Source organism: Natator depressus, chromosome 6 (assembly GCF_965152275.1).
Source record: "Natator depressus isolate rNatDep1 chromosome 6, rNatDep2.hap1, whole genome shotgun sequence".
In the NCBI taxonomy this organism is placed as follows: domain Eukaryota; kingdom Metazoa; phylum Chordata; order Testudines; family Cheloniidae; genus Natator; species Natator depressus.
The window spans coordinates 6,420,726-6,448,114 of NC_134239.1; the positions used below are offsets into that span (position 1 = coordinate 6,420,726).

Here is a 27,389-nt window from a genome sequence, read left to right on the forward strand (position 1 = left end):
CAGCCCTTACTTAGGCTTCAGCTGGGAGTTTACCTGAGGTAAGGCATGAGTTAATAAAGATGGGATGTTGGCACCAAGTCAGATAAGGACGTGCATGAATTTAATAGAAATGTCAATGATAAATATGCCAGGAGGGTATTTCACTCTACTTACAAATGGGATTGCTGCTAATCTAATCCCTGCCTTTCATATTTACTTCCTCAGGGTCCAAAATATTAGAGACAAGAATCCTGGTAATTACTACAATAGACATGCTGGTATCTAACTAGCAAAACAGCTAACCCCTCATTTCCTGCCCTGGGAAGGAAAAGACGAGTAAAAGGAGGACCTTTGAAACAGCGGGCCAGGAAGGTGTGAGTGATCCAGAACTGCAGTTCAATTTTGGCAGCATTATTGGAGTTGGCCCTCTCTCAACCCCATGGGAACTAACACCCAGTTTGTATGAACCCAGTGAATTGCTATAGCTAATTTCCAGTAGTTATTACAGAACCATTCCACTTTCAACAGGAAATAGGGGAGACTGGTGGGTCCGTTTCTCAAATTGTTTAAATGGCCAATGTCATGATCACGAACAAGGCACTTTCCTAGAGCGTTACTCATTAAACTGAAGCTGTCTCTAGCAGCTTCACAAATCCTGTGTCTTCTGTCTCTTAAAAGCAAATGACTGCGGATCCTGTGATTCAGTGATAATGGCCACTGGTGACAAATACAGGATTCTATGCACCAAACGCAAAGAGCTGATACAACTTATTCAAAGAGACCCTGATAACATCTTGGATGAGTTACTTGCCCTGTCCATCATCACAGAGGAGGAGTACAACAGCTTCAATCAAAAAGAGGACATCGTGATCAAAATCAGGAAGTTGTTAATTCACATACAGAAAAAAGGGGAGTCAACCTGCCAGCAATTTCTGGAGTGTTTAGAAATCCTCTTTCCTGGCACCAATCAGAATTTACAACCTTCTGGCCATGGTAGGTCAAATCTCTTTCTATTCTATTTTTCATTAAAAAAAAGGTAATAGCCATAACACTGAGAGAGAGACAGCATATTTCCCAACTATAACAAAATTTTGCATTATATATGTACATGAATGAACATAAGAATGGCCATACTGGGTCAGACCAAAGATCCTGTCTACTGACAGTGGCCAGTGCCAGGTGCCCCAGAGGGAATGAACAGAACAAGTAATCATCAAGTGATCCATCCCCTGTCATTCATTCCCAGCCTCTGGCAAACAGAGGCTAGGGACACCATCCCTGCCATCCTGGCTAATCGCCATTGATGGACCTATCCTCCCATGAATTTATCTAGTTCTTTTTTGAACCCTGTTATGGTCTTGGCCTTCACAACATCCTCTGGCAAGGAGTTCCACAGGTTGACTGTGCGTTGTGTGAAGAAATACTTCCTTTTATTTGTTTTAAACCTGCTGCCTATTCATTTCATTTGGTGACTCCTAGTTCTTGTGTTATGAGAAGTAGTAAACAACACTTCCTTGTCTACTTTCTCTACAGCAGTCCTGATTTTATAGGCCTCAATCATATCTCCCCTTAGCCATCTCTTTTCCAAGCTGAAAAGTCCCAGTCTTAAGCTCTCCTCATAGGGAAGCTGTTCCATACCCCTAATCATTTTTGTTGCCCTTTTCTGAATCTTTTCCAATTCTAATATATATTTTTGAGATGGGGCGACCACATCTGCACGCAGTATTCAAGATGTGGGTGTACCATGGATTTATATAGAGGCAACATGATATTTCTGTCCTGTTATCTGTCCCTTTCTTAATGATTCCCAACATTCTGTTTGCTTTTTTGACTGCCGCTGCACATTGAGTGGATGTTTTCAGAGAACTATCCACAGTGACTCCAAGATCTCTTCCTTGAGTGGTAACAGCTAATTTAGAACCCATCATTTTATTGGTGTAGTTGGGATTATGCTTTCCAATGTGCATTACTTTGCGTTTATCAATATTAAACGTCATCTACCATTTTGTTACCCAGTCACCCAGTTTTGAGAGATCCTTTTGTAGCGCTTCGCAGTCTGCCTGGGTCTTGACTATCTTTAGTAATTTTGTATCATTTGCAAATTTTGCCACCTCACTGTTTATCCCTTTTTCCAGATCATTTATGAATATGTTGAATAGTACAGGCCCCTGCGGGACACCACTATTTACCTCTTTCCATTCTGAAAACTGACCATTTATACCTACCTTTTGTTTCCTATCTTTTAACCAGTTACCAATCCATGAGAGCACCTTCCCTTTTATCCTGTGGCAGCTTACTTTGCTTAAGAGCCTTTGATGAGTGACCTTGTCAAAGGCCTTCCGAAAATCTAAGTACACAATATCCATTGGATCCCCTTTGCCCACATGATTGTTGACCCCCCCTCAAAGAATTCTAGTAGATTGGTGAGGCATGATTTCCCTTTACTAAAACCATGTTGACTCTTCCCCAACAAATTATGTTCATCTATATATCTGACAGTATTTTTCTTTATTATAGTTTCAACCAGTTTACCCGGTACTGAACTCAGGCTTACAGGCCTGCAATGGCAGGGATCACCTCTGGAACCCTTTTTAAAAATTGGCATCACATTAGCTATCCTCCAGTCATCTGATACAGAAGCTGATTTAAATGATAGGTTACAGACTACAGTTAGTAGTTCTTAAATTTCACATTTGAGTTCCTTCAGAACTCTTGGGTGAATACCATCTGGTCCCGGTGACTTATTGCTGTTTAATTTATCAATTGGTTCCAAAACCTCCTCTAATGATACCTCAATCTGGGACAGTTCCTCAGATCTGTCACCTAAAAAGAATGGCTCAGGTTCGGGAATCTCCCTCACATCCTCAGCCATGAAGACCAATGCAAAGAATTCATTTAGTTTCTCCGCAATGGCCTTATCGTCCTTCAGTGCTCCTTTAGCATCTCGATCGTCCAGTGGCCCCACTGGTTGGCTAACTGTTCCTCAAATTCTTTTTTGGCCTCCCTAATTGTATTTTTACCCTTCATTTGCCAGTGTTTATGCTTCTCTCCATTTTCCTCACTAGGATTTAACTTCCATTTTTTAAAGGATGCCTTTTTGCCTCTCACTGCTTCTTTTACTTTGTGGTTTAGCCAAGGTGGCTCTTTTTTGGTTCTCTTACTATGTTTTTTAATTTGGGGTATACATTCAAGTTGAACCTCTACGATGATGTCTTTAAAAGGTTTCCATGCAGCTTGCAGAGATTTCACTTTTGGCACGGTACCCTTTAATTTCTGTTTAACTAACTTCTTCATTTTTGTGTAGTTCCCCTTTCTGAAATTAAATACTACGCTGTTGGGCTGCTGTGGTGTTTTTTCTGCCACAGGGATATTAAATTTAATTATATTGTGGTCACTATTACCAAGCGGTCCAGCTATATTCACCTCTTGGACCAGATCCTGTGCTCCACTTAGGACTAAATCAAGAATTGCCTCTCCTCTTGTGGGTTCCAGGACCAGCTGCTCCAAGAAGCAGTCATTTAAGGTGTCAAGAAACTTTATCTCTGCATCCCGTCCTGAGGCGACATGTACCCAGTCAATATAGGGATAATTGAAATCCCCCATTATTATTGAGTTTTTTATTGTAATAGCCTCTCTAATCTCCCTGAGCATTTCACAGTCACTATCACCATCCTGGTCAGGTGGTCGGTAATATATTACCGCTATATACCTACCACTATATTCTTATTATGAGAGCATGGAATTTCTATCCATAGAGATTCTATGGCACAGTTTGATTCATTTATGGGTTTTACTTCATTTGATTCTACTCTTTCTTTCACATATAGTGCCACTCCTTCCAAAATATTTTGTACCCTGGTGTTACTGTATCCCATTGATTATCCTCATTCCACCAAGTTTCTGTGATGCCTATTATATTAATATCCTTATTCACCCATTTTATTATTTAGACTTCTAGCACTGGTATATAAGCACTTTAAAAACTTGTCTCCTTTGAGCTGTCCGCCATTACACAATATAATTGAATGGGACTCTTTCATTTGACTGTTTCTGATCAGATCCTGCCTGTATTTTATCATTTTCCATCCTCTCGTCCTTAAGAGGACATAGAGAGTCTTAATTAATAGATCTTCTCTATTAATAGATCCTCCCCTAAGGGATGTCCGAACCACATGCTCCTCCACACTTGTCGGCCTTCCACCAGCCCTGAGTTTAAAAACTGCTCCATGACCTTTTTAAATTTAAGTGCCAGCAATCTGGTTCCATTTTGGTTTAGGTGGAGCCCATCCTTCCTCTACAGGTTCCCCCTTTCCCAAAAGTTTCCCCAGTTCCTAATAAATCTAAACCCCTCCTCCCTACACCATTGTCTCATCCACACATTGAGACCTTGCAGCTCTGCCTATCTAACTGGCCCTGCGCATGGAACTGGAAGCGTCTCAGAGAATGCTAACATGGAGGTCCTGGACTTGAGCTTTGCAAACAGGGACTGCTAACAGGGAGCTTCGAGAGGGAGTTTGGAAGGGGAGTGGGAAGGGGGCGAGGTACACTTGCCATTCTTTAAAACCTTTAAACTAAACTTTAATCAAAACTTCTTGTTTTAAACAAAAACCCTATCATTAACCTAGGTAGCTGTAGGAGAGACTGCAGGCAGAAGCCCAGCACCAGATTGGGGGCTATCCAGTTTATTGCACTCAGTGCAGCATGTATGATTACCTGCCCTGTGGGTGGGTGGCATATGTGTGCATTTGGTGCAAGGAGCTTCTGGCCCTCAGAGACCGCGTACGGGCTTTGGAGGCCAGGGTGACAGAACTGGAGGAGCTAAGGGAGGCAGAGAGGTCTGTTGAGGAGGCTTTCAAGGACACTGTAGATTTGTCCCACCTCCGGTCAGACAGCCCCAGCGCTGTTAAGGAGGATGGAAGGCCCAGAGAAGGAGAGCAGTCAACGGGAACAGAGGGAAACCTTCCCATAGTTGGGACCCTCCTTCCAGATGATGTTGGGGTAGCCTCTTGCACTGAGGTTACCTCTCCAGGGGAGGGAACTGCAGTCATTAGGAAAAGGCAGGTGTTAGTAATGGGAGATTTGATCATTAGAAACATAGATAGCTGGGTTTGCGATGACCGGGAGAACCGTATGGTGACTTGCCTGCCTGGTGCGAAGGTTGCGGATCTCTCGAGGCATCTAGATAGACTTATGTGTAGTGCTGGGGAGGAGCCGGTGGTCGTGGTACATGTAGGTACCAATGACATAGGGAAGGGTAGGAGAGATGTCCTGGAGGCCAAATTTAGGCTGCTAGGAAAGAGACTGAAATCCAGGACCTCTATGGTGGCATTCTCCGAAATGCTGCTTGTTCCATGCTCAGGGCCAGGTAGGCAGGCAGAGCTGCAGGGTCTCAATGCGTGGATGAGACGATGGTGTAGAGAGGAGGGGTTTAGATTTATTAGGAACTGGGGAAACTTTTGGGCTAAGGGGAGCCTATACAGGAAGGGTGGGCTCCACCTAAACCAGAGTGGATCCAGGCTGCTGGCACTTCACATTAAAAAAGTTGCAGAGCAGTTTTTAAACAAAGAGATGGTGGTGGGGGGGGGGGAAGCTGATGGCTGCAGAGGCACACGTGGATCAGACAGAGAGTTCTCTTCGAGGAGAGTCTATTGAGAGACATTCTCTAGGTTTTAGTCAGGAGAAGAGGATGGAAGAGGATAAAGTATGGGCCAGTTCAGACGAGAAACATTCACATAAAAAAGGATCTGACACATCAGGAAAGGTCAGACAAATAAACAGTGACAAATGTTTAAAGTGCTTGTACACAAATGCTAGAAGTCTAAATAATAAGATGGGTGAACCAGAGTGCCTCGTGTTAAAGGAGAATATTGGTATAATAGGCATCACAGAAACCTGGTGGAGTGAGGACAATCAATGGGACACAATCATTCCGGGGTACAAAATATATCGGGAGGACAGAACAGGTCGTGCGGGGGGATGGGGGGGAGTGGCACTATACATAAAAGAAAATGTAGAATTAAATGAAATAAAAATCTTAGATTAATCCACATGTTCAATAGAATCTCTATGGATAGTAATTCCAGGCTCTAATAAGAATATAACAGTAGGGATCTATTATCTACCACCTGACCAGGACAGTGATAGTGATGATGAAATGCTAATGGAGATTAGAGAGGCTATCAAAATAAAGAACTCAATAATAGAGGGGGATTTCAATTATCCCCATGTTGACTGGGTACATGTCACCTCAGGATGAAATGCAGAGACACAATTTCTCGATACTTTAAATGACTGCTTCTTGGAGCAGCTGGTACAGGAACCCACAAGGGGAGAGGCAACTCTCGATTTAGTCCTGAGTGGAGCGCAGGATCTGGTCCAAGCGGTAACTATAACAGGACCGCTTGGAAATAGTGACCATAATATAATAGCATTTAACATTCCTGTGGTGGGAAGAACACCACAAGAGCCCAGCACTGTGGCATTTAATTTCAGAAAGGGGAACTATGCAAAAATGAGGAGGTTAGTTAAACAGAAATAAAAAGGCACAGTGACTAGGGTGAAATCCCTGCAAGCTGCATGGACACTTTCAAAGACACCATAATAGAGAATCAACTTAAATGTATACCCCCAATTAAACAACACAGTAAAAGAACCACCGTAGCTTAACAACCATGTAGAAGAAGCAGTGAGAGATAAAAAGGCATCTTTTAAAAAGTGGAAGTCAAATCCTAGTGAGGTAAATAGAAAGGAGCATAAACACTGCCAAATTAAGTGTAAAAATGTAATAAGAAAAGCCAAAAAGGAGTTTGAAGAAAAGCTAGCCAAAAACTCAAAAGTTAATAACAAAATGTTTTTTAAGTACATCAGAAGCAGGAAGCCTGCTAAAAAACCAGTGGGGCCCCTGGACAATCAAGATACAAAAGGAACACTTAAGGACGATAAAGTCATTGCAGAGAAACAAAATGAATTCTTTGCTTCAGTCTTCACGGCTGAGGATGTTAGGGAGATTCCCAAACCTGAGCCGTCCTTTGTAGGTGACAAATCTGAGGAATTGCCACAGATTGAAGTGTAACTAGAGGAGGTTTTGGAATTAATTGATAAACTGAACAATAACTAGTCACCGGGACCAGATGGTATTCACCCAAGTGTTCTGAAAGAACTCAAATGTGAAATTACGGAACTATTAACTATGGTTTGTAACCTGTCCTTTAAATCAGCTTCTCTACCCAATGACTGGAAGACAGGTAATGTACCACCAATATTTAAAAAGGGCTCTAGAGGTGATCCCGGCAATTACAGACCCAGTAAGTCTAACATCAGTACCGGGCAAATTAGTTGACACAATAGTAAAGAATAAAATTGTCAGACACCTAGAAGAACATAAATTGTTGGGCAAAAGTCAACATGGTTTCTGTAAAGGGAGATCATGTCTTACTAATCTATTTGACAGGTTTCAGAGTAGCAGCCATGTTAGTCTGTATTCGCAAAAAGAAAAGGAGTACTTGTGGCACCTTAGAGACTAACCAATTTATTTCAGCATAAGTTCTTTGAAGGGGTCAACAAACATATTGACAAGGGGGATCCAGTGGACGTAGTGTACTTAGATTTCCAGAAAGCCTTTGACAAGGTCCCTCACCAAAGGCTCTTAAGTAAATTAAGTTTCACTGGATAAGAGGGAAGATCCTTTCATGGACTGAGAACTGGTTAAAAGACAAGGAACAAAGGGTAGGAATAACTAGTAAATTTTCAGAATGGAGAGGGGTAACTAGTGGTGTTCCCCAAGGGTCAGTCTTAGGACCAATCCTATTCAACTTATTCATAAATGATCTGGAGAAAGGGGTAAACAGTGAGGTAGCAAAGTTTGCAGATTATGCTAAACGGCTCAAGATAGTTAAGACCAAAGCAGACTGTGAAGAACTTCAAAAAGATCTCACAAAACTAAGTGATTGGGCAACAAAATGGCAAATGAAATGTAATGTGGATAAATGGAAAGTAATGCACATTGGAAAAAATAACTCCAACTATACATACAATATGATGGGGGCTAATTTAGCTACAACTAATCAGGAGAAAGATCTTGGAGTCATCGTGGATAGTTCTCTGAAGATGTCCATGCAGTGTGCAGCGGGATGTTTGGAAAAAAAAAAAAAGCAAACGGGATGTTTGGAATCATTAAAAAAGGGATAGAGAATAAGACGGAGACTATCTTATTGACCTTACATAAATCCATGGTATGCCCACATCTTGAATACTGCATACAGATGTGGTCCCCTCCTCTCAAAAAAGATATACTGTGTGGTAAACCCAGGACAAACGGCTCCAAAGGGCGGGGTAGTAATTAGTCCCAGGGGATTAAAAGGCCCCTCCCTATCCACTGAGGAGAGATAACCAGGGGGCAATAAGGTTCAGCTGGAAAAGGGGTTGCTAGGGAACCAATTAGGTTCAGCTGACTCCAACTAGTTGGGACCTTTTTAAACCCTCCCCGGGGTGGAAGCAGAGGGGGAGTGAGGGGAACAGGGAAGTTGCCAGTAGGCTGTTTGCAGCAAGACACCAGACCTTCCCAGTAGGGAGGCTGCACTCGCTCCCCAGAAGGGAAAGGAAACAAGCACAAGGGACCGACTGAGGAGAGGAGTAGCAGGACCCTGTGCCACCTATAAGGATTTGCCTTGCCCCAAACCTGAGTCTCCAAGGCTAAAAAGGATGGAGCCTGCTGAGGTGAACAAGGTATTTTGCCACAACTGGTGTTAGAAAAGGTTCAGAGAAGGGCAACTAAAATGATTAGGGGTTTGGAATGGGTCCCATATGAGGAGAGATTAAAGGGGCTAGGACTTTTCAGCTTGGAAAAGAGGAGACTAAGGGGGGATATGATAGAGGTCTATAAAATCATGAGTGGTGTGGAGAAAGTGACTAAGGGGAAGTTATTTACTTGCCCCCACAGGGGCCACCAAATGAAATTAATGGGCAGCAGGTTTAAAACAAATAAAAGGAAGTTCTTCACACAGTGCACAGTCAACCTGTGGAACTCCTTGCCTGAGGAGGTTGTGAAGGCTAGGATTATAACAGCGTTTAAAAGAGAACTGGATAAATTCATGGAGGTTAAGTCCATTAATGGCTATTAGCCAGGATGGGTAAAGAATGGTGTCCCAAGCCTCTGTCTGTCAGAGGGTGGAGATGGATGGCAGGAGAGAGATCACTGATCATTACCTGTTAGGTTCACTCCCTCTGGGGCACCTGGCACTGGCCACTGTCGGTAGACAGGATACTGGGCTGGATGGACCTTTGGTCTGACTCAGTATGGCCATTCTTATGACTTCAATCTCTTACCTAGCAGCCTAAATTTGGCCTTCAGGACCTCTCTCCTATCCTTCCCTATGTCATTGGTACCTACATGTACCATGACCATCGGCTCCTCCCCAGCACTACACATAAGTCTATCTAGATGTCTTGAAAATGAAATGTTAATTCTGAACATTTAAATTCACTGCTGCAGTGGTTCTCCAGCTGTGGTCGAGATAATACTTGCTGGTTTTACTCAATATTTCATTGTTTTGTGGTTTTGATGTGGGTGGTGTTTGTCCTTATCAACCTTAACTGTTTTGAATGATGGGTTTTTTTACATTTGAAAATCAGGAAAAAAATATAAAACTGGAGACATTATAAAGAGTACACAGAGACTAGTTGTAAAGCATCCCCTTCCCCAAGTCTCACCCAAATACCCCCATCGTTTCTGCTGCAAGTCCAGCTCTGACAACCCATGTGTGGTTTGTGAGATTTGTTCTTTCAACTGGCAAACCATCTGTGATTTGCCAGCCAGGGCTGCTGTCAGAGGAGCACAGGAGGTGGAAGCCATGTTCCTCAGAGCTACTCAGGAGCAACCTTCCCCTCCATGCCACCTGTGATATTTGGAGGGTACTGGTTTTTACACATTTCTCAGCCGTCCGCCTCTGATGGCAGAGTTCTTTGTGGCCTTTATCTTCACTGCAAGAGTTAGCTAGACTTCGTATACTCAAGTTACTGCACTTGAGCTAGCCTAGCTCTAGTGAGAGCAACCACACTTCAAAACAACACTGGAGTAACACAGAACGATTTGAGTAGCAGAGCGATTGGATTAGGTGCTGCTGAGAGGTAACACTGGATTATTAGCTGGAGCTTCAGCGGCATGCACACACACGCACAAGGTAGCTAACCTGAGTTTAATCTACACTTAACTACAGCTAGAGATTCTTGTTTGTGGACAAGAGTCTAGTTGGGGTAACACGCAAGTTATTACTTAAACTAACTGTGCTGTGAAGACACACCCTGAGAACTGCACATCTTTGACTGACCAGCAGCCCAGCTTCGTTCTTTGGAACAGGACCTAGATGGCTCCAAATGATTTTATATATCAGTTTTCACTGACTGCTGCTCCTTCTACCCATCATTAATTGGCTGATTACTTGTAAGCATCCTACACAGAGCAAAAGTATAAAAAAATGGTAAAAATGCCTGATTCTACATAGACTCATAGAATTTTAAGTCTCGAAGGGACCATTATGATCATCTAGTCTGACCTCCTGCACATTGTGGGCCATAGAACCACACCCACCCCTTCCTGTAATAGACCCAGAACCTCTGGCTGAGTTACTGAAATCCTCAAATCTTGATTTGAAGACTTCAGACCAGCAAGTGACTCCAAGCTGCGGAGGAAGCAAAAAAAAAAAAAAAAAAAAAGGCCAGTTTCTCTCCCAATCTGACCTGGGAGGGGGAGTCCTTCCCAGCCCCAAATAAGGCAGTCAGTTAGACCCTGGGCATGTGGGTGAGATCCAGCAGCCAAACACCTGGGAAACAAATCACTATAATAACACAGAGCCCTTCCCATCTAGTGTCCCATCTCCAGTCATTGGAGATATTTGCTAATAGCAGTCGTGGCTGACCATATGCCATTGTTGGCAACCTCATCCTATTATCCCCTCCATAAACTTATCAAGTTCAATCTTGAACAAGGTTAGTTTTTTTGTCCCCACTACTCTCCTTGGAAGACTGTTCCAGAACTTCACTCCTCTGATAGTTAGAAACCTTCATCTAATTTCAAGCCTAAACTTATTGATATAAACTGGCTATCCATTTGTTCTTGTGCCAACGTTAGGACTTGACTTAAAATAACTCCTCTCCCTCCCTGGCGTTTAGCCCTCTGATGCATTTATAGAGAGCTGTTATATCTCCCCTCAGCCTTCATTCTGTTAGATTAAATGAGCCAAGCTCCTTAAGACTCCTCTCCTAAGGTAGGTTCTCCAGTCCTCTGATCATCCCAGTAGCCCTTCTCTGCGCCTCTTCCCATATGAATTTGTCTTTCTTAAACACGGGAGGCCAGAACTGCACCCAGTATTCCAGATGAGGTCTCACCAGTGCCTTGTATAATGGCAGTAACACTTCCCTGTCTCGACTGGAAATATCTCGCCTGATGCAAGGTCAGTTCTGGGCACCCCATTTCAGGAAAGATGTGGACAAATTAGAAAGAGTCCAAAAAGCAATGAAAATGATTACAGATCTAGAAAACATGACCTATGAGGGAAGACTGAAAAAATGGGGTTTTAGTCTGGAAAAGAGAAGACTGAGAGGGGACATGACAACAGTTTTCAAGTACATAAAAGGTTGATACAAGGAGGAGGGAGAAAAATTGTTCTCCTTAACCTCTGAGGATAGGACAAGGAGCAATGGGATTAAATTGCAGCAAGGGAGGTTTAGGTTGGACATTAGGGGAAAACTTCCTAACTGTCAGGGTGGTTAGGCACTGGAATAAATTGCCCAGGGAGGTTGTGGAATCTCCATCCTTGGAGATTTTAAAGAGCAGGTTAGACAAACACCTGCCAGAGATAGTTTAGATCAGTGTTCTCAACCAGGGGCTGCAGAGCCCTTTCAGGGGGCCGCAGAGCCCCGGGGCTGAAACCTGGCGCAGCGAGCACCAGTGCTGAAGCCGGGAGCAGCGCAGGGCTGAAGCCAGCAGCCCTCACCCACACCCCAAGCCAGGGGGGCTGAAGCTGGGAGCCCCAACACCTGCCCCCTGAAGCTGGGAGTTGCACTGGGAGCCCCCCTGCCACTACACAGCCCATAGCTACCCCTTCCTTGCACCCTGAGCTACCCCCTTCCCATACACAGCCCTTTAGCTATCCCCTCCCTGCACCCGGAGCGATCCCCTGCCTGCACACAGCCCCTAGCTACTCCCCTGCCTGCACCTTGAACTGTTTTTAAACTTTTTGAACTGAGTCCCCCCTTTGAGTTATATTTTTTTTATTGCATCCCCCCACTACCCAGACAGCTGGGTGGCCTCCTAAGTGAGTCAGGGGGTGGAGGGGGCACGCTGTCCCTGGACCCTGCTGTGCAGAGCTGGCTTGATCCCTGCCAGCCCTTGCCCCCCCGAAATAGAAGTAAATCTATGCCTATGCCCAAGGGTGTCCCCCAGCCCAGAGCCCTGCACTCCCTGCCTCCCGCGCCAAGCCCTGGTGTTTTTATAGGATGTTGAAGGGGGCCTCAGCAAGAAAAAAGTTGAGAACCCCTGGTCTAGATAATACTTAGTCCTGCCGTGAGTGCAGGGGACTGGACTAGACGACCTCTCGAGGTCCCTTCCAGTCCTATGATTCTATGCATCCTAGGATTCCATTAGCCTTTTTCAAGGCCATATCATATTGGTGGCTCATAGTCATCCCGTGATCAATCCATACACCCAAGTCTTTCTCCTCCTCTGTCACTTTCAACGGATATGTCCCCTTCTTATAGCAAAAATTCTTGTTGTTAGTCCCTAAGTATATTACCTTGCACTTTTCCCTATTAGATTTCATCGCATTTCTATCACTCCCGTTTTCAAGGTCATCCAGATCTTGTATGATATTCCAGTCCTCCTCCGTATTGGCAATACCTCCCAACTGTGTGTCTTCTGCAAATTTAATTAGCACACTCCTACTTTTCGTGCCAAGTTCATTAATGAAACTGTTAAATAAGATTGGTCCCAAGACCAATCCCTGAGCAACTCCACTAGTAAACTCCCTGCAGCCTGACAGTTCACCTTCCAGTACAATCCATTGTAGTCTCCCCTTTAACTGGTTCCTTACCTACCTTTCAATTTTCATATTAATCCCCATCTTTTCCAATTGAACTAATAACTTCCCATGTGGAACTATAGCAAATGCCTAACTGAAATTCAGGCAGACTAGATCTACTGCATTTCTTTTGTCTAGAAAATCTGTTATCTTCTGGCATAGTCTTTCTTTTGCAAACCATGTTGTATTTTATCCCAATTACTGTTTGCCTCTATGTCTTTAACTATTCTTTCTTTCAAAATTTCTTCTAAGACCTTGCATACAGCTGAGGTTAAAATAAGAGGCCTGGATCACTTTTTTCTCTTTTCTTAAATATAGGTACTATATTTGCAATTCTCCAGTCATAGGGAAAATTGTTCCAGTGAGAATCTAGCAGCATAATTTTTCCCATGTGGAGGACAATCAGTGGATTATATTGGAATTGGAAAAGGTTCAGAAAAGGGCAACAAAAACTATTAGGGGTATGGAATAGCTTCCTTATGTGGAGAGATTAATAAGACTGGGACTTTTCAGCTTGGAAAAGAGATGGCTAAGGGGAGATATGGCAGAAGCTGGGAATGACCGACAGGGGATGGATCACTTGATGATTACCTGGTCTGTTCATTCCATCTGGGGCACCTGGCACTGGCCACTGTCAGAAGACAGGATACTGGGCTAGATGGACCTTTGGTCTGGCCCAGTATGGCCGTTCTTATGGATTCTTTCCTGTTCCGATTAGGATCCACTTCAGCCTCAGGTCCACATCCCATATCTTAGCTCCTGTCAGACAGCACAGCCTTCTGTTCTCTGGATCAGCTCCGGTGACAGGCCTGTCTTCTTAGTAGGACGTTCCCGGTCACATAGACCTCTCTCTTCCTGGTGTTGGTTCAATTCTCCAGCCTTCCCCCTTGTGATCCCTCTGGCTGCAAGTCTCCCTGCCTTCTGTTCTCACTTGCAATCTTTGGCAAGTCTTCCTCTCTCCTCCTGGGGCTCTGAACTCTGGCTACCTCCATTGACTCTTCTCCTCTTCTTGTGGGTGACTAGCTACTCTTCTCTTCTTCCTTGCCCATCCATTTTCTGTTACTGCCTGCCTCTCCCCTTTATCCAGCTCAGCAAACCTGTTCCTCGGCTCTATTTCTTGTTCGCTAGCTGGTCTTTTCCTATGCCTTGTTTTCATAGTCACATGCTTCCACTGGCCACTCTCCTCATCTAGCAGCCTACATTCACAGCTCTTCAATTTAGCTTGCATTGAGTCTTGACTTTTCTCTTCAGCTTCCTCTCACCTTCCTTCCATCCTCTGCTCAAATCCTCTTTGAAACTCAACCATGGCTTCTAAAAGCATCTCCAAACCTCTGATCCGCTCTTCAATCAAATCTAGCAGGCATAAAAAGGAAGCAGCTTTCAGGTACCCTCCGCAGAATGATATAAATCCTGCAGCTTCCACATCACTCATCTTCATTGTCTCGTCCATTTCTTTGGTCCCTACCGTGGCTGCTTCTGTAGCTGTCATAGCCTTCCCTCCTCAGCACCTGTCAAAAACAACAACAACACACACACACCCCTTCCCGCAAACTCCTCTTACAAGCTCCCTCTCAAACTTCCCTGTTGTCAGCTCTGTTTTTTGGCTTTGTGTTGCTGCTCATGTGCCGCTGGCTGCTTGGCTGCCTTTATAGGGTCCCTAATCAGGGATGCCTGGCCCCCTAATCAGGGCTCAGCTTTCATCAAAGGCTCTGCTTCTCTCACAACACACTGCCTGCTACCAGACTGCAAACTGAAAAAACATCCCCCTCTATTGCTAAAACCAGTTGCCCTGTATTGGTGCTGATCTATGGTTTTAATTTTCCTAGTAGAGACAAGGCCCAAGGGAAGATTTAACCAGCAGCAAATGCATTTGTTACAAAGATGAGGTTAGCATCTAGCAACATTTCAAACAGAGAAACAAAACGAAAGCATCACTAAGACCCAAAACAGCCAGGAACAGGTGGGGATTTTTCTGGCAGGGAGACTTGAAGACGCCTAGTATTTTTGCATACTGTCTGTTCTCCAAGTGTTTATCCAGTCCTAATTTTCTATGACCCAGGTGATGGGGCTCCAACCTTCCCCCTAGGAAGATGATTCCACGGCTTCATAGGTCTCACTGTCAGGAAGTTTTTCTGGATATTGAGCCTAATCTTTTCTTTCATTAAATTTCATCCTGTTTCTCCTAGCTGTTTCCCAGGGCTCTAAGGGAGACACCAGAGAAGAGCTGGAGGAGAGGACAGAAGGTGAGCCACCAGGGGAATGGCGAAGGGAAAAGGGAGGAGCAGCAGCACTCACCAATGGATGGAGAAAAGAGGCAGGATGAGAGGATGGGCTGTGGAAATAAGACATGATGTCATAAATATAAAGGGAAGGGTAACCACCTTTCTGTTTATAGTGCTATAAAATCCCTCCTGGCCAGAGGTAAAACCCTTTCACCTATATAGGGTTAAGAAGCCAGGATAACCTCACTGGCACCTGACCAAATGACCAATGAGGAGACAAGATACTTTCAAAGCTGGAGGGGGGAGGAACAAAGGGTCTGTCTGTCTGTGTAATGCTTTTGCTGGGAACAGAACAGGAATGGAGTCTTAGAACTTGTTAGTAATTTAGCTAGAAATGCGTTAGATTTCCTTTTGTTTAAATGGCTGGTAAATAAGCTGTGCTGAATGGCATGTATAGTCCTGTTTTGGTGTCTTTTTGTAACTAAAGGTTTTGCCTAGAGGGATTCTCTATGTTTTGAATCTGATTACCCTGTAAGGTATTTACCATCCTGATTTTACAGAGGTGATTCTTTTACTTTTTCTTTCATTAAAATACTTCTTTTAAGATCCTGATTGCTTTTTCATTGTTCTTAAGATCCAAGGGTTTGGGTCTGTGGTCACCTATGCAAATTGGTGAGGATTTTTACCAAACCTTCCCCAGGAAGTGGGGTGCAAGGGTTGGGAGGATTTTGGGGGGAAAGATGTGTCCAAACTACTTTTTCTCAGGAACCCAGATAAAGTTTGGTGGTGGCAGTGGAAGTCTAAGGGCAAAAGGGTAAAATAGTTTATACCTTGGGGAAGTTTTAACCTAAGCTGGTAAAAGTAAGCTTAGGAGGTTTTCATGCAGGTCCCCACATCTATACCCTAGAGTTCAGAATGGGGAAGGAACCTTGACACACCCACTCCAACTCCCTGGTTTAGATAAACCAAAAACAAGTTTATTAACCACAAAAGATAAATTTTAAGTGAGTATAAGGGATAGCAAACAGATCAAAGCAGATTACCTAGCAAATAAACTAAACACACAAACTAAACTTCTTATACTAAATATACTGGATATGAATTAGCAGATTCTCACCCTAAGAGATGATACAAGCAGGCTGAAGATTCTTAAGGGGCAAGCTGCACTTGCTTTACATCTTAGAACCCCCCAGGTGTTTCCTTCACAGGCTAGAAATCCCTTTAGCCTGGGTCCTGCGCTTCCCCCAGTTCAGTCTTTGTTCTTGCGTGTTTCCAAGACTCTTCTTGGGTGGGGAGTGAAGAACCCTTATGATGTCACTCCCCATCTTATATAGCTTTTTCATATGGCAGGACAGTGGCGGATTTAGAGTTAGTGGAGCCCTGTGCTCAGCTTCATTTTTGGGCCCCCCCCTTGGGACCCAGCCAAGAAAAAGAACATTCTCTCTTATCTCCCCCCCCGCCCGGCCCCGCTGTTCATTCTTTTGTTCTTCATTGTCCTCCTATAAGAAATAGGAAGAAAATGAAAATAAAGTGAGGTACCTTGATTGTTTTTGTAGTCTAACTTATTTTTCCACAGACCACTTGAAAATTGCTGAGGGTCTCAATGGATCACTTAATGATCTTTCCAAATATTGTTTGTACCATTAGCTAACTATTGTAAAGTGCTTTGGATAAGAGTGCTTATTAAACAAAATGTAAAAAAAGTTGGGGTGCAGGGTCTGTCCAGGAGTTAGGATGTGGGAGGAGGCTCAGAGCTGGGGCAGGGGGTTGGGGTGTTGAGCGCTTACTTGGGGCAGCTCCTGTTTGGTGCAAGGGGTGCAGGTGGGGATGTGGGGTGGGGGTGAAGGAGCTCCTGTTTGGTGAGAGTGGGATGTGGGGAGGTGCAGGAGTCAGGGCTGGGGTTGTGTGAGGGGGTGCGGGAGTCAGGGAGGGCAGGGGGCTGGGCAGTGTGTGAGGGGGTGCGGGAGTCAGGGAGGGCGGCAGGGGGCTGGGCAGTGTGTGAGGGGATGCGGGAGTCAGGGAGGGCGGCGGGGGCTGGGCGGTGTGTGAAGGGGTGCTGGAGTCAGGGAGGGTGGCAGGGGGCTCCCTGTGTGTGAAGGGGGTGAATAAATTGGGGCTGGGGTTGTGGGGCTGGGGGCGTATGTGTAGAGGGAGTGCAAGGGCCCCACCTCTGCTCCGTCCTGCCCAGATTCCAGCCCTTCACCAAGTCCCTGCTCCCAAGTGCGCTACAGCCCTGCTCCTCCCCCTCCCTCCTGGAGCATCCTGAGCGCTGGCAAACAGCTGTTTGGAGGCAGGGGAAGTGCTGGGAGGGTGGGGGAGGAGAGGGGATGTGGCGCGCTCGGGGAGGGGGGAGATTGGCTGCCAGTGGGGGCGGGTGAAGCCTGCAGCAGGAGCCAGCAGGATCAAGCTTCTGCCCCTGCAGCTGCCCAGCCCTGGGGCCCCCTGTTGTTGGGGGGTTCCTGTGCCAGGGCACCCTGTGTTTTATGGTAAATCCTCCTCTGGGCGAGGGGCAAGAGCACAGCAGGGCATGGGCAGGGAGGATTGGTCCCCAGCTGGAGCAAGGCAGGGGCGGGGGGGCAAAAGCACAGCGGGGCAGGAGCTAGGGTTGCTCCCTGGAGCAAGGGAGGGACCAGGGGTAAACCGCAAGCGCAGCAGAGCTGGGGAGGGGGTAAACAGGATCCCACCCACACACCTACCCACATAGAGCGGGTACCTACTTTCTCCCTGGTCCTAGCCCCCCACCCTTCCTCTGCTGCAGAGCAGCTGAGCGGCAAGCAGGGACTCCATCCCCTCCACTCCACTCCGGGCGGTTGGTTGACAGCCCCTGGCTTTGGGGTTCCTGAGCCCAGGGGAGCCTGAAGCGGCAGACTGTCCATCACCGGCAACCCGGAGGAGCGGCAAGGCATGTGGTGGGGAGACGAAAGGAGCCCTCAGCCGGACAGCTGAGAGGAGGAGCGATGGGCGGGAGCAGGGGGAGGAGAAGTCCAGGGTCCAGGTCATCCGGGGAAGGGGCTGGAGAGGAGATCCAGCACTGCGGCTGCTGGGCTGTAGCGGAGGTGGAGTGCCGGGCCCGGGGGGGCCCCTGCTGTGCACGGGCCCAGTGCCATGGTGCCTTTGGCACCATTATAAATCCAGTACTGCCCCCCACCAGTGACAGCAGTCTGCCTGCCGCTGTGTTCCTAGTGCCGGGCAGAACAGGAGCATTCCAATGATTTGTTCTTTGTTCCCCAAAGAGAGCAGCACACTCAGCTGTCAGATACTTCTCAGAGCTTTGAAAGGGGAGGGACACATGCCTGCAGGGCAGCAGAAATCAAAACACTGAACAGAGCGATCAGAACTGGCATTGTGGGATACTGGCGGAAGCCAGTTCTGTCCACAAAACAAACAGCAGTGTCTACGCTGGCTCTTTGTCAACAATAAAGGGAGGGGGAAAGAAAAAACTCTCTCTTAGGGTGGACATTTTTTGTTGCCGAAACCAGACGTTTTTCCCAGCAAAAGTCGCATTGCAGTGTGAACGCTCTCACTGTTTTGTCGCCAAAAGGCAGTTTTTGGCGACAAAACTTAGTAGGGTAGACAAGGCCTGAGCCTTGCTGGGGTGAAGTATCACGGAACTGTTGCAGCTGGAGGAGACTCCTAGAGGTGGAGGTGGGTTCGATTCCCCCCAGTGCTGCTGGGAGCGCGCCAGCCAGGGGCTCCTAGCTGCAAGTCACAGTCAGTAGAGGATTAACACATGGGCCCATGGGGCCCATGCCCAGAGGCCCTGGCCAATTTGAAAAATGGGTGTCCTGAGCCTTGGAAGGAGTCACAGGGTGGAAGCCCTGAGCCCCAGCAGGAGCTGCAGATGGGACAGCAGCCCCAAGCCTGGGGATTCTCAGCTAGACATTGCCCCACCTTTCTAGCCTGTGGAGTCTGATCTGGTAGCATTCTCAGAGCATGCCTGCTGGCTCAAGCCTTGCACAAAAGACAGCCCAGGGCAACCAGACTGGTGATCTTTTGAGCTGGATGGAATATGCATCCCCCAGAATACTCAATAGGGCAATCGCCTGTGATGTGGGAGGCCCCTTTTCAAAAACCCAGTCTGGCTGATTTCAAGGAGGGACTTGAACTTGGATCTCCCACACTCCAGCAGGCTTTTGGCTATAATGGGGTGGGGTCTTCTCTAAAAAAACAGATACAAATCAAGTTAATTTCTGGCCTCACAAATGACCCATCTGCCTTGAGAGAGAACCCAGTTAACAATGTGAGAACCTCTCTACAATTTTACCCCTTCTCCTTGCACCCCTGTCCCCACATTTGCTTCCTGATTGGATTGATGTCCCAATAAAATCACCTAACCAACTAATCAATTTGGGGCTTTTCCTCTCCTTCAATAAATACATTTTGCTCCTCTCAGTAGCTCCTAATGCTGTAACTCCTATCATTGCTCCTAGTGAAAATGAGCAGACAGTTACCACTCGGCTTTCTCACGCCCTACTCCCACCTGGGAAAAATAAAGAGCTGAGAAATCCATGTGCCCTGCTCCCCACCTCCCTGTCACAGGCCTCCCTGCCACTCTTTTCACTGCTCACTCACCTCACTGTGTCATGGGCCTACTGCTTCCTGGTCACAGGTCCCTACCAGGAAAGTGACACCTTGGACGATTGCTCATTCACTCTCCCTCGTCTTCCTGCGATTTGGGCCCCGCATGCTGCTCCTGAGGTGGGGATGGAGCTTTGCACGGGGGCTGTACCTGCACTCACACTCTAGGATTACTCTGATTCTGTGCCAAGAGGATTGAAAAGGCAGCGTGTATGCATGTTCTGACCTCAGCAACGCTCTATACTTTCAGTGGAGAGAGGAGCTCTTTTAGGGCCTGTCTACACTGGAGCTCGAAGTGCAATTTCCAGCTTGGGCAGACATACCCGCGCTAGCTTTGATCAAGCGAGCACACTAAAGGTAGACGCTAGCTGCGGTGGTGTGGGCTAGCTTCCTGAGCACGTACATAGGATCTCAGATGGGATTGTACGCGGGCATCCCACGACCCCGCCACTGTGGCTACACTTGTATTTTTATCACACTAGATCAAACAAAGCTAGCATGCCTATGTCTATTCCAGCTTGAAATTACACCTCCAGCTCCAGTCTGCATGTACCAATAAGGGATGAGGGCACCAGTCCCACCAGCCCCTCCCTCCAGAGACAGCCCTCTACCGTGATGCTGTAAAGAAGGTGGGGGGAGCACTGCCAGACTCTCCTTCCGCCCCTTCCCGACCCCCCACTGTTCCCTCATATGGCTGCTGGAGAGAAGGGAGAAAAGAACAGTATATGCTGTAAAGCAGTGGTTCTCAACCAGGGGTCTGGGGCCCCCTAGGGGGCCTTGAACAGGTTTCAGGGGGGCCTCCAAGCAGGGCCAGCATTAGACTCGCTGGGGCCCAGGGCAGAAAGCTGAAGCCCCACCGCATGGGGCTGAAGCCCAGGTCCCTGAGCCCTGCCACCCGGGGCTGAAGCTGGAGCCTGAGCAATGTAACTTCGTGGGGGTCCCTGTGGTGTGGGGCCCCAGGCAATTGCCCTGCTTGCTACCCCCTAATGCTGCCCCCAGCTTTTATATGCAGAAAACCAGTTATTGTGGCAGAGGTGGGCTGTGGTGTTTTTATAGCATGTTGAGGAGGGCCTCAGAAAGAAAAAGGTTGAGAAGCCCTGCTGTAAAGGTTAGTTAAAGAAATAGAAGAGGGGGATTAGTTTATTAGCTTTAACTCCATTAGCCCCTAATTACTAGCCACCAATGGAATTTTCCTTTTAAATTATTAAGATTTTACATCATTAATTCCATCTCTAAAAATGTTCTGTCTGGGAATATCTAACTTCCGAAAGTCGTGAGAATCCTATTTTCATTTTGTTTTACAGAGAAAAATAAAGCTTTTCAAGGACTCCTTTCTCAGCTAAACCTGCAGGAATACCAAAGCACAAAACTCAGGCTGCAGCATGTCCTGGAAATTGGCTCAGAAAGTATAGAAAACTGGACTCCTCAGATGTTAGGGGATTTACCGTGGCATTTCCTGAGGAAACTAATGACTCTGAATGGGACAGCCAGAAACACTAGCCTTGTGCATAGAGCATATGATGATGAAGGAGGCAGTGAGGAGGCACAGATTGCAGGTGGAGATGTTTTTAGTTTTAGTGACACTGACATCAGAGAGTCTCTACATCCCCTCGATGTTCTCTGTGCCGTTCTGCTTTGCTCCGACAGTTTCCTACAGCAGGAGATCCTGTCCAAAATGTCCATGTGCCAGTTTGCCCTCCCTCTGCTGCTACCTCCCATCAACACCCCCAAGTGCACCCTACTGCTGTGGGCCATGAGGGACATTGTGAGGAAGTGGAGGCCGCACTCCCTGGCAGAGAGCAGAGGGTTCAGAGAGGAGAGCCTGGTGCTCACAGCAATGCCAACCATTTCCTTTGTGCGGATTGGGAACTGCAGCTTCTCCAAGTCCAAACTCCTCAATGAGGTTCTCAGCCCCTCCCAGCAGCACCACGATTTCTTTATCCATCGGGACATGGACTCTGGGAATGTCCCTCGGGAAATCGCAGATGGGCTGGTTGAGATTTCCTGGTATTTCCCTGCTGGGAGGGAGAATTCAGATCTTTTCCCAGAACCCGTTGCAGCTACAAATCTGCGTGGAGACATTGAATCTCACTGGCTGCAGTTCAGCTTTTTAACAGTGGTCTCCTCAGCAGTGTTCATAGTTACTGAGAGCATCAGTGAGAGACAATACACGCTGTTATCATCCCTGCAGGGATCAGCCACTAAATACTACTTCATCCTCAACTGCAAGAATGGAAATCCCAAGGAAACATTGGGATTCCTTAATAAGTTGGCTCCAGTGCTGAATCTGAGCAAATCGCAACTGCTGAAGAAAGACAGCACCACAAATAATGCAGGATTTGTTCAAAAACTGAAATATACAATAAAAAGCATAACAAGTTCACCTCCCGAGAGAATGAATTTGGAAGCCATGGCTGTGACTGCACGTGAACTAGGAATCCAGGTAGATGAGGACCGTAAGGAATGCCAGAGTGCAAGCAAGCGGGCGAGAGAAATCACTGTGGAAATAAAAGATGTGGCAAAGTACAAGAGGGAAATGCTGAGACTGCAGGGGGATCTCTGGGAAAAATTGGCTAAAGTGGAAAAAGAACTGTGCAGAATGAGAAGGCAAGGGGAGACTGCCACTGAAGACTATAAATCTCAACTGAGAGAGGAACTGTTGGAATTACGTAGACAGCAGAATCAATGTGACCTTACTGATGGATTGATTAAATTTATTAATGGAATAGAACAATTGCCTTTAATGGAGAAACATTACTTCCTGAAATGGATGAAGTTTAGCCTGGATCACATTGCTCGAGATAATCTTTTTAAACTACGGGATCAATATAAAGGGGAAAGTAAAATGGCAGGAGATGACCCACAAGCACTAACTATGCTGGATAAATTAATATCTACCACTTCCTTAGGGGTTGAGCATTTCATGCGTGAGTTGGGGCAGTTCTATGAAGCTGAATGCTCAATGGTTAAAGAAGGAGACAAGGCAGAATGCCAAAGACATTTCATCCATCTCCCAGGCATAGCAGCTGACCTGATGCTGGAAGGGTTTCCTATGGAACTGTTAGATGGAGATTCATCCAACATCCCACTGCATTGGGTGACAGATGTTCTGACTGAGCTCCATGCCAAGCTGGGGGAAAGGTCCAGAATGGTGGTTCTGACGGTGCTGGGAGTACAGAGCACTGGGAAATCCACCCTCCTCAACACCATGTTCGGCCTGCAGTTTGCAGTGAGCAGTGGCCGATGTACGCGGGGAGCCTTCATGATGCTCATTAAAGTGGCAGAGAACTTTCAGCAGGAACTGGGCTGTGACTTCATCCTGGTGATAGACACAGAAGGCTTGAAAGCCCCTGAACTGGCCCTGCTGGAGGATAGTTATCAACATGACAATGAGCTGGCCACACTGGTGATTGGGTTAAGTGACATAACCATCGTTAACATGGCCATGGAGAATGCCACTGAAATGAAGGATATTCTGCAAATTGCGGTCCATGCCTTTCTCAGAATGGAGGAAATAGGGCAAAAAGCCAACTGCCAATTTGTGCATCAGAATGTCAGTGATGTGTCTGCGCGTGAGCAAAACATGAGGGACAGGAAGCACCTCCTAGAGCAGCTGAATGAAATGACCAAAGCTGCAGCTAGGATGGAAAAACAATGTAAAAAAGTGAAATTTTCATGTATTATGGACTATGATGCAGAGAAACACAACTGGTACATCCCTGGGCTGTGGCATGGAGTCCCTCCCATGGCTCCAGTGAACATGGGATACAGTGAGAGGGTGTGTGAGCTAAAGAAATACCTGCTTGATTTTATAAAGAAACAGTCACGTAATAGAGCCCCTAAGGACATTCCCCAGTTTGTCAAATGGGTGGAGAGCCTGTGGAATGCTGTAAAACACGAGAACTTCATCTTCAGTTTCAGAAACAGCCTTGTAGCTGAAGCCTATAACCAGCTGTCTATGAAGTATTCCGAGTGGGAGTGGCATTTCCGCAAAGAGATACATCTCTGGGTATCTGAAAAGGAAACTGTCATTCAGAATCAGACATCAGAGAAACTACAGGCTAGTGCCTTATCCATGTTGAAAAATGAGGCACAGGAAAAACTGCAGCACGAGAAACAAAAAGTTTTGGATAATTTACAAGATTATTTTGAAAGTGGAGTTTCGAATCTGCACCTGATAGAAAAGTACAGAGAAGATTTTATCAGGAGTGCAAACAGCCTCAAAAACGAACTTGAGAGCTACTCCGAGCACAAGTGCGAGGTAGCAATTCGAATTCGAAAAGGCCAGCACAAGACAGAAAACATCCAGACCTCATACATGCAGATAATTGAAGGGAAAGTTGACAGGGTCTTGGATGAATGTAGGAATAAAAAACATAAACTAGAGCATGAGGAACTGAAATCACAATTTGAAAACATGTGGAGAGAAACACTGTCAGAGTTGAAGTTCAGCAGCTTACAGAAACGTGAAGTTTATCGAGAGATGGAGTCCCAGTTGAGAAAGGACCTGGCAAATCGAGGGAGTGCCGTCAGGCAGAAGCTACAGGATTTAGATAGTTTGTTGTTTCATGGAATTAACAATTTCAGAATGAAAAACAAGTACATAGATACAGCATGGATCAAAACTATGAAACAACTCTTGTCCACAGGGGAATGTGAAACAACTGTTCACACAGAAGAACTTGCTAAATCCTTAATAGAAGAGGGTAAAAGATACTCGGAAGAAAAGGTAAATTCCAAAGTGGACTACGATGAAATCCATTGCAGAGAACTGCTGAACATGATCAATGAGAGGCTCCAACAGGAGGATGTTAAAAAACTCGGCACTACTGCTTGCTTTGAAGTTGACCTGAAAATTCATATTTTGGGGGAGGCGGCTTGGAGATTTCAGAAGATGCATGAAGATTTTATCCAACAAAATGATCCTCAGTGTCGTCTAGAGAAGCTGAAACTTCAGTATTTCTCCACCTTCACTGACCTGTATTTGGAAAAAGATGAGAACCAAACAAGGGCCAGGGATTTCTGTTATCAGTGTCTCAAACCTGCCTTGGTGGATCATATCAACAAAAGGCTAGGAATAGAGATAGTAGATGACATTCTCAACAAGGCAGAGTCCATTGAATATGGCAGCCGGACCTTTTTCCAGTTCACTGTACAGAAAAAGCTTCTGGAGGAGATGAACTTTGATAACTATGTGAAATATATGAAAAACTATGAAGAATTTGTCAAAACCTGGATTCAGAGATGGATGATGGATCATTACAGGGAGACTAAGCGTCTGGGAGAGTTGGAGAAAAAGATTCTATCTACAATAGTAAAGAAAGTGAGGGAAGTTCTGGAAAGCTCCAAAAATGAAAAAAATACCACAGTCTTAGCATTTTTAAACAACTTTTGTGAAGCGCTGCAGCAGGACCTAGTCATTTCCAAGGACAACTTACTTGGGATACAGTTTAAAAACACAGCAAAAACAGGCCAGTTTTGTGCTAATATTCAAACTTTTCTTCTGGATCTGGAACAAGAAATCTTACTCCAATTTGGTGGTTTGGATATTCAGGCCAAACTCTCCAATCTGTCATTAAAACCCCAGGATGAGATCTTCAAGCAAGTGTTTGGCTGTGGGAAGCAGTGTCCATTTTGTAAAGTCCCCTGTGAAGCAGGAGGCAGTGACCACAAGGAGCATTTTGCATCTGTGCATCGGCCACAAGGATTATGCGGTTACAGGTATCTTGATACACAAAAACTTGTCTATGATATATGCTCATCTGAAGTGGTTTCTGAGAACTCATTCCGAAATTCAGACACAAAAGGGAAACGTCATCCCTACAAAGATTATCGCATCTATTACCCAGACTGGCGCATTCAGCCAGATCCCAGCATTGAGGCTTCTGATTACTGGAAGTTTATTTTTCAGAAGTTCAATCACCAGTTAGCTAACAGTTATAATGCTAACCCAGCAGATCTCCCAAGAGACTGGGGAAAAATAACTGAAACTCGGGCACAGGAAGGCCTAAAAGAAGTCTTTAACATGAAATAAAAACATGGTGAGAGCCTGTTGAAATGGAATATACATATGTTTAAATATTTGAAACTTTCCTTAATTTTAAAAAATGGCATATTACAAAATATTCTGTATTGTATTTTTTAAGTCTCAGAACCTCATGTTCACTTCACAGCTTCTAAGTCGAGCTGACAGGTTTCTGATTTTTCATGTCACATGACAACTTATGATACAATGTACAGAGTGACTGCTATACAATTACTGCTAGGAACATAAGAACGGCCACACTTGACCAGAGCAGAGTGGACCATTTAGTCTACTATCCTGTCTCCGAGAGTGGGCAATACCAGATACTCCATAAGAAGATTCAAGGAACCCTGAATGGACAGTTGTGGAACAACAGAAATTTCTTCCTAACAAATTATTAGATTTCAAGGGAGGCCAGCAGCAACCACAATAATCATCTGCTAGTCTGGCTTTCAGCATAACACCTGGCCAGAGAATTCCGTCCAATAATTCCTGCTGCGGAAGAAATTATTCATCCGTAATTGGTAAGAAGCAGCTCGTTATCAAACCAAGTAATTTGTGGTTGAACTAAGAAGAGCAGATATTTTAGAAGGAAACCCCAAATAATGATGAATTTACCAATGCACTGTTCCAGATCAGTTACTCTGACTGTAAAAGCTGAATTTTATTTTCAATTAAAAATAAATTTAACTTCAATTTCCAGACATTGGATCTTGTTCTACATTTGTTTGCTAAAAGAAAAGGAGGACTTGTGGCACCTTAGAGACTAACCAATTTATTTGAGCATAAGCTTTCGTGAGCTACAGCTCACTTCATCAGATTATGCTCAAATAAATTGGTTAGTCTCTAAGGTGCCACAAGTACTCCTTTTCTTTTTGCGAATACAGACTAACACGGCTGTTACTCTGAAACCTGTCATTTGTTTGCTAGACTCAAGAGGCCTCTACTATCTGTTATTTTCTTCTTTAGTAGTTATAGATCATGATCAACCTTCTCTTTTGTTAAGTAAATGCATTGAGCTCCAAGTCTCTTGGTATAAAGCAGGTTTTTTCAAACCTTGAATCATTCTTGCAGATCTTTTCTGAAACCTCTCCAATTTTCCAACACACTTTTTTTAAACGATGGACACCAGAACTGGACACAATGTCCCAGTAATGGTCTCACCATTGGCATATACAGAAGTAATATCTCCCTAATCCTCCTTGATACTTCTTTGTTTATACATCTCAGCATAGGCACCAACCCCCCTCTGCCCCCCACCCCCACTCCATCCCTTCCCTGAGGCCTCATCCCTGCCCTGCCTCTTCCCACCCCTGTCCCGCCCCCATCCCACTGCCTTCCCCAAAGTTCCCGCCTCAACTCCCATGGCGTCAGCACCTTATGCATCCAGGATCATGTTAGACCTTCCCCAGACCCCAAGTTCAGCCACTTACTGTCTTAGAGTGTGTCACAGACTGATAGCAAGTTAAGGGACTGGGATGTGAAAATGGAATAAAAATTGGGGAAAAGATA

At 45.6% G+C, this 27,389-nt stretch overlaps 1 protein-coding gene across 1 annotated transcript; it reads left to right on the plus strand.

Annotated features, from left to right (window-relative positions):
• Positions 1-649: 649 nt before the first annotated feature.
• On the plus strand, positions 650-25,886 carry LOC141989300 (interferon-induced very large GTPase 1-like). Its single transcript, XM_074955771.1, has 4 exons — positions 650-972; positions 15,239-15,366; positions 18,096-18,321; positions 21,124-25,886. Exons 1-4 carry the CDS (start codon positions 690-692, stop codon positions 25,884-25,886), a joined length of 5,400 nt encoding a protein of 1,799 aa, XP_074811872.1. The 5' UTR covers positions 650-689.
• The last annotated feature ends 1,503 nt before the right edge of the window (positions 25,887-27,389 follow it).